We start from the raw sequence: 13,640 nt of genomic DNA, 5'->3' as shown, positions 1-13,640 counted from the left end.
TCCTTTTACACCTTCTCCTTGGGGACAGTTGCTGCAATGCTGGCAAACAGGGGGTTTTTGTCCCTTTTAAGAAGATTCTAGATGAAGGGTTGGGGTTTTTCAAGCCCTTGGTGAGGATGCATCATGTTTGTACCCATCCAATTAAAACCAACTCCCCAGGGCACACTCCAGCTGCTTTTCTGCCCCTCTTGAAAGGCTTCTACCTGCCCTTGCCACTTCTGCCCCACTGGCACCTGGAAGCAAAGCCAGCAGGCAGGGTACAGCCATGCCCTACATCTCCTTCTTCCCAGGAGCTTTGGGCAGCATCACCCAGACTGCAGCTCTCCAGCATCCCTTCCTTATCCCAGAGGGATAAAAGCTCCATGCACAACTTCAGTTCCTTCCTTTTGGGATCCCAGCCTTGGTTACATGTTTTTTGGCTTGCTCTTGCCAAGTGTCTTCTCAAGGAATGTGCATTTCTGGCTGCTGCTCCTTCTGCTTGAGTTGGAGCAGTGATTCTGACAGCTGTCAATGCCACTTCCTTCAGCCAGACATCATTAAAGGTTTTACATCATGCAGGGTGGCTTCTTTTGTGGTTAAATCATGCTCTGTGAATCAAAGAGCAGCTTGTCTGTGTTGGGAGATTAAGGCATTCAGATCCTCTTTAGGAGTTGGGGTTTTTGGTGCTGGTGGAATCCAGCAAGACTCAATATCATTCTCATATGTGTATTTGTTTTTAATTATGTGAGGAAGGCATTTAGCACAAAGGGGCCTCCATTCCTCCTCCAATAGTCTGTGCTAATCCTGCCAGAACAAAACTTTGAGGTCTCAGGCTGTCAAAAGAAAAAACTACTGCTCCAGTGATGTAATTAATTATTCATGCTTGTTATTCATATAAAGACAGGAATACACAGAAGCACAAATCAGAGGCAACTGACTGACATGATCCCTGCTCTGCAGAGCCTGCTTTGCTTCTGATGGACTGGTTTGCACAGGTTTTTAGCTCTGGGAGTGTTGGAGCATGGCTGTGCAGCATCCCAGCAGGAATCTGGGAGAGTGTTTTGGGACAAGACTGAGCAGGGAAAGGGCTGGGAGGAGGCATGGGGTGTAGAGGAAGGAGAGTTAACAGGGGGAAGGTTGTGTGAATGCAAGTGTGGAGAAACAAAAAGAAGAAAAAAACCAGCAACCCTGGGGAACTGGGACTCTGTCCCCTGGATAAAGAGCTCTTGGCTTTCCAATTGGATCACTCCAGATCCCACACTTGCTCCAGGCTTTCTGCATCAGAGTTGCAACACTGAAAGCTTCAAACAGCTGTATCAATATCTGTGTAAAAATCCCCCAGTCTGGGGGTACCCTGGAGCTGTGCAACCTTTTTAAACTTACCCTCTTGGTTTTCTTTTGTTTTGCTTTTTTTAATCTTTCCTCCCTGCTTCCTGGAGCAGAAAATCCATTTAGTGAGTTTTGGAGAAGGCCCAGTGGTCTACGTGCACCCAAATAAGATCAATTTTGGCAGCATCCAAGTTCTCCAAGATGTTTCCCAAACTCTCTACCTCTCCAATCAGACTGTCATCCCTGCATCCTTCTGGGCAGAGATGGTGAGTATCTGTAAAGCTGTTTTCCAACCAAAAGGACTGGTTTGTAACAGCCCATTCCTTAATTCTTTATATACAACATTTCCATAACACTTTTTGGTGAGTGAAAGCAAGGTATTCCACAAAACTGGAGCAAGAGGAGCCAGGTTCTGGGGGCAGTTTCAGCTGGGGGAGGGGAGCCCCTCAGTAAAATAAAATGTTTGCATAGGTGTTTGAGCAGAGAGGAGCCTGGATCATCTTTACAAGTTCTCACTTTATTTTGTGGAAGGTCTCTAGCTCTGATTGTCATGATTTTACAGCTCTGAACACTCTGTGGCCTTTTGCTTCTGGAAGGGCATGGGCTTTCCTACAATCTCTCACTCTACCAGGATCACTGAGGAAGGAAAATAGGGTTTAGGGGAGGTTTGGTGGTGGGTTGAACTTGAGGGGCTGGTTAACTCAGGCTGATTTCCTTCTTGCTGCTTTTCTCTTCACTTTCTGTGCCCAGAAGGATAAAAATAACTCCAAGCAGGGCATTCCCAGGGCAGCTTTCTGTGACTACACAATGAAAAATCTGCTTTCATCTCTACAGAGGTGAACTTGGGTGGGTTTTGTATGCTTGGACCCAAGGCTGACCTGTCCCTGGGCAGCCTGCAGTGGACCTGGTGGGGGTGTATCTGCCTTCCCATTGCCTCAGTGCCCTATGTTATGGGACTGGGCAATAAATCCTGGGCTGCTTCACTGCAATCTCTGCAATATATTGGCTAACCAATAAATAGAACAATAATCTGAGGGTGTTTCAGGGATGGTTTCTTTTCCTGCAGCACAGGTGCTCCACAAACCTCCCTGCTGACTTCCCAGGTTTGAGCATCTCTGCTTCTCAGGGCAGCTGCTGCTATCCCAGATGCTCAAGAAACCAGGTCCTGGGTGCCTGTTTTCATCAGCTCTTTCAACAAGGGCTCTTCTTCTTCTCCCCCAGGGATCTGTTCAATATCTTCATTGATGATTTAGATGAGGGGATTCAGTCCATCATTAGCAAGTTTGCAGATGACACCAAGCTGGGGGGGAGTGTGGATCAGCTGGAAGGCAGGAGGGCTCTGCAGAGGGACCTGGACAGACTGGAGAGTTGGGCTGATCCCAAGGGGATGAGGTTCAACATTCCAAGTGCCGGGTCCTGCACTTTGGCCACAACAACCCCATGGGGAGCTCCAGGCTGGGCACAGAGTGGCAGAAAGGGACCTGGGAGTCTGGATTGCCAGGAAGCTGAAGAGGAGCCAGCAGTGTGCCCAGGTGGCCAAGAAGGCCAATGGCATCCTGGGCTGGCTGAGGAACAGCGTGGCCAGCAGGTCCAGGGAAGGGATTCTGCCCCTGTGCTCAGCCCTGGTGAGGCCACAGCTTGAGTCCTGTGTCCAGTTCTGGGCCCCTCAGGAAGTTCAGGAAGGAGCTTGAGGTGCTGGAGCAGGTCCAGAGAAGAGCAAGGAGGCTGTGAAGGGATCCAGCAGAATTGCTGTGAGGAAGGGCTGAGGGAGCTGGGGGTGTTGAGGCTGGAGAAGAGGAGGCTCAGGGGAGACCTCATCACTCTCTGCAACTCCCTGAAAGGAGGTTGGAGCCAGGGGGGGGGTTGGGCTCTTTTCCCAGGCAACTCTCAGCAAGAGAAGAGGGCAGGGTCTCAAGTTGTGCCAGGGGAGGTTTAGGTTGGAGATGAGAAAGAATTTCTTTCTGGAGAGGGTGCTCAGGCATTGGAATGGGCTGCCCAGGGAAGTAGTGGATTCTCCGTGTCTGGAGATCTTTCCAAAGAGCCTGGATGTGGCACTGAGTGCCATGGGCTGGGAACCACGGGGGGAGTGGATCAAGGGTTGGACTTGATGAGCTCTGAGCTCCCTTCCAACCCAGCCCATTCTAGGATTCTGTGATTCTTCAGGACTGATGGGAGCAGCACTGCAGTGGGGGAGATGTGCTCCAGGGCTGCCTTGCCCTCAGCTCTCTGGGTGCTGGTGTGCTGCCATGCTTGGAGCTTTGCCCTTTCCTGCTGCCTTAGCCTGCCTGGCTCTTTAGTTGATTGCAAGAAGAGAGGACTGAATAATCTTGGTGATAAAATTTGCAGTCAGATGCCAGGGGGGAGCTGCATGTGGACATCTGAGAGCAGAATCAGTTCTGGTTGGGTTTTTTGCCTAGCTGGTGGGTGACTGGGGCACCCTGCCTTCCCTTGTGCCCCTTCATCCCAGCCTTTTCCAATGGTTTCCTGCTTGGAGGTGGCTGCAGGATGGGGAGCTGTGATTTCTCTGGCTCCTCTCCTCTGTTTGCAGCCAGGTTTGCAGGTCAGGGTCCCCCACTTAAAAAGAAAGAGCTGTTGATGGAAAGGCTCCCAGGGGTGTTGGATCAGCTGTGTTCCAGCACACTGACTGGCACCTCAGCCAGCTGATGGAAATTAAATTGAGGGGCAGCAACAGGGCAAGTAAAAGGCTTTGCTCAGAGCAGAAAAGGAAAGTGCTGTGATGCAGATGGCCCTGCTGCCACCTTGGTGTTGGTGCAAATGGCTGTTCCTGCCAGGTCAGGCTTTCTTCTTGCTCTATAGAGAGAAAAGAGCATTTTCTGAGCAATCTGAGATGCATTTTTTTTCTGGATGCCCTCACTGTGGGATAGTGGCTGAAGGGTTTACCTGCAGTACCCCCTGTGAACAGCATCCCTGTACCCCTCTCATCTCTCCAGGGATGAGCTGAGTCTGCTCCATGAGTTGCATTGAGCAGAAAGAAAGAAACAAAACCCCTCCAAAGTTGTGCCTGGAGGTTTGAGGAGGTGTGTAGGGAACCTTGGTCCTCTCTATCTGTCTGTGTGTGCCCCATGCTCCTCTACCCAATCCTGTGTCCCTGAGATGTCCTTTTCCCTGCCAGGTGGCATTCCCAGCTGCCAGGTGGCTCTGTTAGAGCATTCACTGGATCCACCAAGAGGAGACTTTGCCTTTTCCATGGGTAGAAAATACAGCAAGGTTGAATCTGCTTTTGCAGATTAACTGAGGGCAGGTGTGACCTGTTGCTGTTTTGTCCTCCTTGCTGCCTCTGTCCTCTTTTTCCTGTTCCCTTAAGTGTCTGATTTTTCCCTTATTGACAGGTGCAAAGGAGTTGTATTGATTGATGGAAGTGTTTGCTCTCCCTGCAAAAGGCAGAGAGGAAAAAGCATCTTTTCTCATTTCCCACTTGTTCTTATCACTATCTTCTCAGAGAGCTTTTATTCAGCTTTAAGAATGATGTCTCTTGGCATCAGGGAGGACAGCTGCATGATCCCACTGATGTGACCAAGCAAGGAAAGCCAGGCCTAGGCTGTAATTTTTGTTAATGTCACAGCTTTCTTCTCCCTGTCTGCCCACCACACCTCCTTGCTCCTGCAGGGAGGCAAACACTGCTTCTCCTGTGCCTCAGAATGAGGGAGGAGAAAGAAAACAGGTCCTGGGATTTCCTCTTCTGAAAAGTCTTTAATTTAGGGACCTCCTTCCTCTGATCTGATCCTTGCCCTCCCTAACCCAGAGCTCCAGGTGGAACTACTGCCCAGCAGCTGTGTTGTCTCCATCAGGAGAGTTGCCTGGGGAGCAGATCCCTGTCCCAGTTGCTGCCACATTCATCTGGAACTGACAATTTTGTTCATTAATAGAAAGAAAAGCTGGAATTTTTTATTTCCTCAACTGGGATTCACTGGAGAAAAGTCAGGTGGCTCCCAGGCAGCACAGGAAGGTTCTTGGTCACCTCTGGTGTGAGCAAGGGGAGCACATGCAGCTCCCAGCCCTCTGCTCCCTTTTCTCCTCATCACTGCAGGATTTGTTTCTTTTCCTTGCTTAGTGCCTCAAGCTCTTGATCACATTCCCTGTCTGAAAGAAAACAGCAAAAGAAGAGGAAGGACATAAAACCTGTGGTGATGAAGGGCTGGGTGCTGCTGCTTTGGTGCTTGTGTTCCTTGCTCTGGCTGATGGGTTTTGGTCCTGGGAGGCTGCAGGGAGGGCAGGCTCTAAGGACTGGCTTGGATCATTCACTGAAAATCAGAGCAGACCTGAATTGGCAAGAGAGTGGTTTTTTTAAACCTATTGTACAGTTTGGGTTGTTTTGTTTTGTTTTGTTTTGTTTTCTCCCTCAAGCACCTGAATAATTAGTCAGCCTGTCAGTGTGTGCTTGTAGGGAGACACAGGCAGGCAGAGCTGTGTCCTTCAAATGATACCTGCAGTGCTCTGGAGAAATAAGTCTTAAATCAACTTTCCAGGGTATGGACAGCACTGGCCTTGTGTATTTGGTCTCTTTCAAGGTAAGCAGAGCTTTTGAAGAGAAGATACAGAGGTTTAACTCTTTACAGAGCCATTTCACCACAGCCTCATGATGCTCCAGAAGCTCTTTAGACTTAAACCACTGGTTTGGGGGTTTTTCCACCTGATTTTCACCCAGTTTGGTCTTGCCAGAGGTGAAGGACTCATTAAGTGTAGCTGACTACCTGGGAATTCATGGCATTGTCATGAACAGGGGTCACAACCAGGAACCTCTGGGCTTTTGCTGGCCACCAGTTGTGCCAAAACCTGAGGCAGGCAGAAGGCTGTGTCCCTCCTAGGGCTGTTCAGCCTCAGAGCATGTGGCTCTTCAAAAATGGAGCAGAGACTTTAGGAAAGGTGCCTAAAACCTGGCCACAAGGAAGAGTGGGTTTTCTCACATCAGGGACCTTACCAGACCCCTTCAAAATTCCAATAGAAAAAAATTATTATTATTATGCTTTTTGTGTTGCACTGCACCTGCTGGCCAGCTCAGCTGGAGATGTGTAGAAGTCTTCAAGGCATTTGTGCTCCTACAAACAAGAGTGACTCAGCTGAGTGCTTTTCCCAAAGGAAAAGCAGGAGTTTGGTTATTCAGGGTTGTGCTTGGCAGCAGCAGGTAAAGCCCTGCCCAGGGAGGAAGGGAAGCCCAAGGTGCAGGGACAGCAGGAGGGAGCTGAGGGGGGTCACAAATGGAGAAGAACTCTTATGTCACCTGGAAGTCACCTGTTGGCTGCACAAGGTGTGACAAATCAGTCTCTGTTGGGGGTGGAAACGATTGCCACACTTAAATTTTTATTTTTTTACCAACTTTAAAGGCTCTGCCTTTTGTTTTCATGAAATACCCTTTGGATGGGGTGCTGGGGCAGAGCCTAAGCCAAGATGGTCCCCATGGCTTTGCCAAGGAGGGGCTGGGGCCAGGTGGAGGCACCTCACCCTCTGATCTTCTGCTGGGGCTCCAGAGGCCTTTGGGCTCTTTGTGCAGACAAAGATTTGGTTTCAAATGAAGAATGCAAAGTCCCCCACCTTGGGACTGCCAAAAGCCCTGGGCCAAAGCTCTGTGCCCAGCTGGTGTAGGATGGTTGGGTTTATTTTCCCTTCCTTTGCAACCTCCATGAGGAGCTATGGGTCTGCCTGCCAGGCTGGGGATGCTCTCTCCCTGGAGATGAAGTTCCTGAAGAGGTACAGTTGCATTTTGACTCTTGTGTTCTCCTTCCTCTTTCCCTCCTGCATGGCCAGAATCCCTTTTAGCTTCAAGTACCTTCAAGAGACCTGAGTGTGGTGGCTCCTTGGTCATCCCTTAGGGCACTCTGCCATCTGTCTCTCAGGTACACACTGCTGGGCTCCCTTAAAACCAGATTTTGGCAGCTTTTCTTCACAATGGAAATCTCTCCTGGGAGAAGCTAATCAGAGCAGCATTGGACTTCTGGATTCAAGTGACTGATCCCTGCCCTTGCCCAGCACTCCAGGACTCTGATGTCCAGTAGTGCAAATTCCTACAGGGACAGAAATAACCACAGGCTTTGTCTCTCTGGTACCTTCAGCTATGGCAGAGTTTTTGAGAGCAGCCAGGGATAAGCAGGTAGCAGGGATGTTGTAAGAAGTTAGATCTTGGTCTCGAAAGGGATGGCATTTTTTTAGCATGGCTTTCAGAGATTTCTTGTCTCTGGGACACCCCTGGATGGATGGGGGCCTGAGATGACTTGGGAAACCTGAGGGAATCTGGGCAGGCAGAGCCTCTGGGTCCTGGCAGGTCTCCCGTTTGGGGATGCCCTGTGCTGGCCCTGGCACCCACACCAAAGGCAAGCTGAAGGGATGAGGACAGGAGGCAAAGGACACTGCTCCAAAGTGGGCTGTGGCTAGGCAGGGCATGGGATGAGTCTGTGCTGGGTCACCCTGGAGGATTCCAAGCCTGGCTCCATAGAGCCAACCTCTCACTATTCCTCAGTAATAGTTTCTTGGGTACAATTTACTGCCCTGCTGGCTGCCAGGCTTTGATAAATGAGCTTTGTCAGATAGCAGACTTGCAGCTTCACCTCTGGAGCAGAGCTATCAGGGCTCCTTTTCAAGTGAGCTGTCCTGTGTCAGCACAAATCAGAGGAGAAGTTGGATGTTCATGTCAGTGGAAAACCTCACCCCCTCCCTGCCTTGGCACCCTGGTGTGGGCTGGGTTGCCCGTGGCTGGTGGGTGCCTCTGAGCAGCTACATGGAGGCAGCAGAAAAGGGTTGGTGGGATCTTCTGTGGCCGAGTTAGCTCTGTCTTCTGTCTGCCTGCCTGGGGAAGTCTGTGTCTCTGGCCTTTGAGATGAAAATGAATTTGATGCTGGATTTTTGATGGTTTCAGTGGCTGTCATCTCTCTGGGTAAGCTGTGGACAGGTTTGGCTTTGTTTGCCATCTTCCATCCCAGCTGGACACCCTGAGTCCAGCCTGGTTTTCAAGCATTGCTTCTCCTCTGCAGCCAAGGAGGGTCTGGAGGGAGGTGCAGAAGTCAAATGGTAATTATCCAGGCCTCAAAGGGAATATTACCTAACAGAGCATGAGATCCCAAACCAGAAGAGTGGAGAGTAGCTTGCAGGCAGTAATGAATGTGGGAGATGTAGGAGGGAATAAAGCTCAGCGTGGTCCTCTTGGAGAAGCAGAGCCTCCCTATTACCTTCTGCCATCCCATCTCCATCTTGCTTCTTTTAAGACTTTGCCTTGCAGCTCTGGAGGAAAAATGAACTGTAGCTGATTTTAGTGATTTTGCCACTGCCTGGAATAATTCTGATGCCTTTGGCATCCTCCCTCTCAACAGACCTGCCCAGCTTTCCAGACAGAGCACAGCCTCAGGAGGTCCTGTACCTGTGGCTCCTGCAGGGACCCTGAACCCTCAGTGAGTTATTGCTTCCCTGGCCTCCAGCAAGTCTTCTCATTGCTAACAGAGGTTGTTTTGGAAGATTTCTTTTAAAAGATTTCCATAACTTTGAAGTGCTGCTTGGTTTTCTGATGATCTTCTCCTGTGGGCTGCTTGGCCTCCTGCTGGAGCTCAGAGCTGCCAGTGGGATGGATGGAAACTTGAGCTGACCAAGGAATGGATCATGTCAGGCCTCCAAGCACATCATTGCTTCCTCTTCAAACAAAAAAACCCCAAAACAAACCCAAACAAAAAATTTCTTGTACAATATCACAGTGTTTTGAATGAACTGTGCCTGTGGTCCCTACCCCATCCCTGAGCTGGGGGGCAAGTGCCACCAACACCATGACAGCCACATCAGAGCCATGAATCTGTTGCATCCCAGTGCATCCCATACAGGCCAGGGAGCTCTGGGCATTTATCCTCTGTGGCTCCTCTGAATGGAGTTACAGGAGGGCTGGAGATCCAGCCCAGCACCTCCACTGCCCCATCTGCAGAGGGAATACCCCAGAAGAAGAGAGTGCTTGTGAAACCTGGGCCATGTCTGAGAGTTTTCTTTTTGTTTATCACTACTGCCCAGCTATAGAACTCTTCTTTTCCAAAGCTGAGGGGCCTGGGGCACCTTGCTGCAGCTGAGGATTGGTAGGAACAGAGGCAGAGAATCATAGAATGGCTTAGGGCAGAAGAGACCTTAAAGACAATCTCATTCCAACCTCCCACCAGCCCAGCTTGCTCCAAGCCCCATCCAACCTGGACTTGGACACTGCCAGGGATGGGGCAGCCACAGCTTCCATGGGCAACCTGTGACAGTGTCTGACCACCCTCACAGGAAAGAATTTCTTCCTAACATCTAACCTAAATCTCCCTCTTCCAGTTTAAAACCTTTACCCCTTGTCCTGTCCCTCCAGGCCCTTATCCCAAATCCCTCCCCAGCTTTCCTGCAGCCGCTTCAGGCACTGGAAGGTGCTCTGAGGTCTCCCTGGAGCTGAACAACCCCAACCCTGCCATTCAGGGCCTGTTGAGAGGCACTGCTTAACTCTTGAGAAAAAAGGCTTTGGGGTTTTGACCAGCTGGTTTTCCAGAGTTATTCTTGGGGTTCAGAGCAGTGTCACACTGGGAGCTGAGCACTCCTGGCTTCCTCTGGCCTTGAGCTGCCAACCCAAGCACCACTGAGGGGGAACCAGGAGAAGTAAAGCACCTTCCCAACTCCAAAGGAGAGAGACTGGAGGGGGAACAACCTTCTCCTGAGGTTGAGAATTCCCTTGGATTGGGCAAAACTGAGTTAATGAAGTGAGTCTGTTAAAGGGAGGGTAAAATAGAGGTTTGTGTAAAGCTCCTGCAGAGTTGCTGTTTCCAGACATAATAGCACAGATGTAGGGATATTAAGCCTTCATGGTTTATACCCTGATATTTTCAGTTCTTCCTTTTCCTACAGCCCACAGGAGGGCAGGGGCCATGGTTTCTGTCCTCAGTTTCTCTCTGCCTTCTCTTGCAGGCTGACAAATGCTCACGCTGGAGGATTGAACCCAGTAAAGGAGTGATCCCCCCTGAGACTGAGGTGGCTGTGGCTGTCATTGCCAACTTGGATGACACTGAGAAATTCCAGGATGAGGTGAACCTCTTTATAGAGGACAGCCATCCCTCTGCCATCCCTGTCAGGGCTGTTGGCATTGGCACCACGATTGTCACTGACAAACCCTTTGCTCCAGAGCTTAACTTGGGACCCCACTTCAGGTAGGACATCTCTCAGCTCCCCCTCCTCCTCCTGGGGGCTCAGCAAGGAGATCCTTCCAGCTGGTTCTCCTTCAGGGCTCAAGGTCCTTGCTCCATTTCACTGAAGCCACAGGAATTGCTGCAGAAACATTTTATAGCCATAGAAAAGTCATTAGACACCCTCAGGAGCCACCAAAATGGACACCAGTTGCTAAACTGTGACTGAATTGCCCTTAGTTATAATACATTTGTTTCCTCACTGTATAAAATAAAGCTTTGGAGGAAAGCAGCAGGTCCAGGAAGCCTCCAGCTGGAAAATGCTGCATCACAAGTAAAAACATTTTTCCCTCTGCAATAAGGTTGCTTGCTTTTCCACTCACTGTGGAGTATAAACCTTGGTGGTGGCTTGTTAGCAGCTCCTCAACTAAACCAATGGTGCTGGTTTATTTCCCCCCCTGCCTGGGAGTCCTGAAGGAGCAGCAGGATTTCTCTTTGCTGTGACAAATCCCTCAGTCAGTTTTTCCTGGTTTCCCATCCAGGCTGCTCCTTTCCTGGCATCTCCTCCTGCTTTCCTGGCCAGCTGCTCCATCAGCTCGTGGGGAGCAGGGGTGGCTGTGGGACCAGCTCTGGAGAGGAGAGGTGGAGGAGTCCCCTGAGGTTGAGTGGGATAAATTGAGATGGGTAATGGAAAGAGGGTAGCTTGAAAGAGGGGATTCACTGATCTGAAGGCAGGTGTCTGAAACCTTGCAAACAGGACACAAATAAACCTTGCCCAAGTGCTGTCAGCCTTGTGTTGGAGAGCTCTTGGGGTGAGAAGTCTTCTTGAGGTGCCTCTTCCTTTCCCTGGTTGCAGAGAGTTCCCATGCTGCTCCAATACCTATTTTGTGGGGTAGAAAGAGCAGGTAGGTTTTGGGGGGGGTTAAATATGCACTCACAGCCATTCACCTAAGCATGGACATGGCAGGGGGGTTGGTGCTTGTCCAGCATGTCTTGTGCAGCCAGAAATTGGCTACCCAAAGCAGGGGACAGTGGCAGGGGGGTTCATGTCCCCTGCCCCCCTTCACCATTGCTATCAGCTGCCAAGGGAGCTGAGGTGGGACCCACGTAACATCTTGGATGAGTTGGGCTTTCCCAGAACCACAGATTGTGCCTCTACCCAGAGCTGCTCCAAACTTTCCTCTGCTCCTCTCCTCGTGATAACCCATTTCACACTGACCTGAGACACCTTGGGTTTCAGCAGTCTGTTCCAGGGAGCACTTTGCTCCATGACACTGTGTGTGCATCCAGCTCCTTGTGGCAGGTGTGCATTCTGGAAGCCACAGGTTCTTTGTTTTTCACAAAGAGAGGAAGAGAGTGACTGCTCCAGGTATAACTGACTTCCTGGGCATGCTCAGGTTTATTTATGGAGGGTGAAATAATTACTCCAGACTAGGCAGCAGTTAGTGTTTCTTGATATGAAGGAATCAAGTGCCACTGAATCTTCATTCTGTGCTATTTCTAGGTCTGGTTCTTCATCTCTTGTTGTCACTCCCTTCACTCAGCAGCTGGATCTGCTCTTGTTGCTGGGTTTGTACCAGGGAAACTTCTGTTGCTCCTGTGTTCTCACAGTGCATTGAGCTTCCCAAGACCCAAAACCAGCTGTGGGTGATGTCTTGGGAGGGGTGAGGGTTGGATATTCCTTCAGGGATGGAGTGCCAAGGGAATCATGTGGGTGCCAGGGCACCCAATCCCCAGATATCCCCCAGTGGTATCTTTGGGGGAAGCCTCTGAGGCAGCAGCTCCCAGGGAGGAGGGGGAATGACAGCAAAGCCCCAGCAGAGCATCCAATGCAGAGACCTGCAGGGAGCACCTGGGAAAAAGATGTTGAGTACCAAAGGCTGCAGTAAGTGAGATGTTCCTCCTGCAGCTTTTCCTTGGGCTCTGCAAACAGCCCCAGCTGCTGGATAGTGACAGACTCAGGGACAACCAAGGTCTGGCTCCTGCTGAAGCTCTGGGCCAGGTTACTGCTCAGGCTGCAGCTCGGCGATGCCATCGGGGCACTGCAGTGGGGTGAGCCCTGGGAAATGGCAGCTCCTGGGACGTTTTCCTTATCTCTGCTTCTCTTCCAGCCTGGATCCCTGCTGCTACCACTTGAAGATAACAAACCAAGGCAGACAGACCCATAGGCTCTATTGGACCACTGAGGGCTTTGGCCCCTTCCACCGGCACAGCCGTCTCCCCCCCATCAGTCACCCCAAGGGCAGAGGTTTCCCCCAGCAGCACCCCCAACCTCCCTCCCCCGTGTTTAAGCTTCACCCACGGATGATGGAGCTGAGGCCAGGCAAGACCATGGAGATGATGCTGGAAGGCTCCTGCAGCACTCCCCAGGTGAGATTCCCCCCCACCAGGGCTGAGCTTTTCCCATGGGATCATCCCTGCTGGGACTCTTCTGCAGCTGTGTGACATTTCCCTGAGAAAAGGAGCTTTAAGGCCACAAGTTGCCATGGCAGCAGTAATTGCTTTCCTTGCTGGCTACCATCAGTTGCTAGGGCTTTTTTTTTGTGTCTCTATAGCTACCATCAAGCCAAGCTGCAGATCCCAAAAGAGGGGCTGAAGGAAGCCCTGCTGGTTTAGGGACAGACAGCAGGTTAAGAGGTGTCATGTGCTGAGGAGGAACAGAAGGGCAGAGAAAATAAGTAAGACTTAGACAAGGAGCACAGGCAGAAAACAAATAAACCCAAACCCAAGTAATATATGAGGGAAGTGGTATATAAACCAAAACATCTGGGATGGGAGGGAGTGCCTGGGAGCTGTGGTTTTTCTCCTCCTTAGACAACTCTGGGCAAAGGACTCCTCTAGCACTGAGTTCTGGAGGAGAAAAACTAAAAGAGTGTGGCAGCTCTAATGATCACTGTGACGTTCTCCACATGGAAAACTCTTCCCAGGGATCATTAGAATTGACAACCTGATTTTGTCTGGATTTCCATAACAGACACCAAGGGCAGCCAGGTCTTGCAGATCCTTTGGATAGCAGCTCAGGAAGGTGGAGTTAGGCAAGATTACTGGGTGTTATTTCTCCCAGCCCCTTCTTTCCAGGGAAATCCAAATATGGCAGAGATAACCTTAGCAGCTTAGAGTTTCTTTGGGGCTAAAGTATGTGTTTGCTTTTTTTACCTTAATTTATTTATTGGCTTTTTATCTCCTCTGCTGTGCTGGCTTTTG

At 50.4% G+C, this 13,640-nt stretch overlaps 1 protein-coding gene across 1 annotated transcript in view; it reads left to right on the top strand.

Annotated features, from left to right (window-relative positions):
* HYDIN (HYDIN axonemal central pair apparatus protein) overlaps positions 1–13,640 on the top strand; it is a 152,317-nt gene that overhangs the window by 68,713 nt on the left and 69,964 nt on the right. The window contains exons 17-19 of the mRNA XM_030457986.1: positions 1,422–1,574; positions 10,222–10,460; positions 12,548–12,806. Of these exons, the coding sequence (XP_030313846.1) occupies positions 1,422–1,574; positions 10,222–10,460; positions 12,548–12,806 (651 nt within the window). The remainder of the gene's footprint in view (positions 1–1,421; positions 1,575–10,221; positions 10,461–12,547; positions 12,807–13,640) is intronic.

Source organism: Calypte anna, chromosome 11, assembly GCF_003957555.1.
Source record: "Calypte anna isolate BGI_N300 chromosome 11, bCalAnn1_v1.p, whole genome shotgun sequence".
In the NCBI taxonomy this organism is placed as follows: domain Eukaryota; kingdom Metazoa; phylum Chordata; class Aves; order Apodiformes; family Trochilidae; genus Calypte; species Calypte anna.
This window is presented reverse-complemented; position numbering and strand designations above follow the sequence as displayed.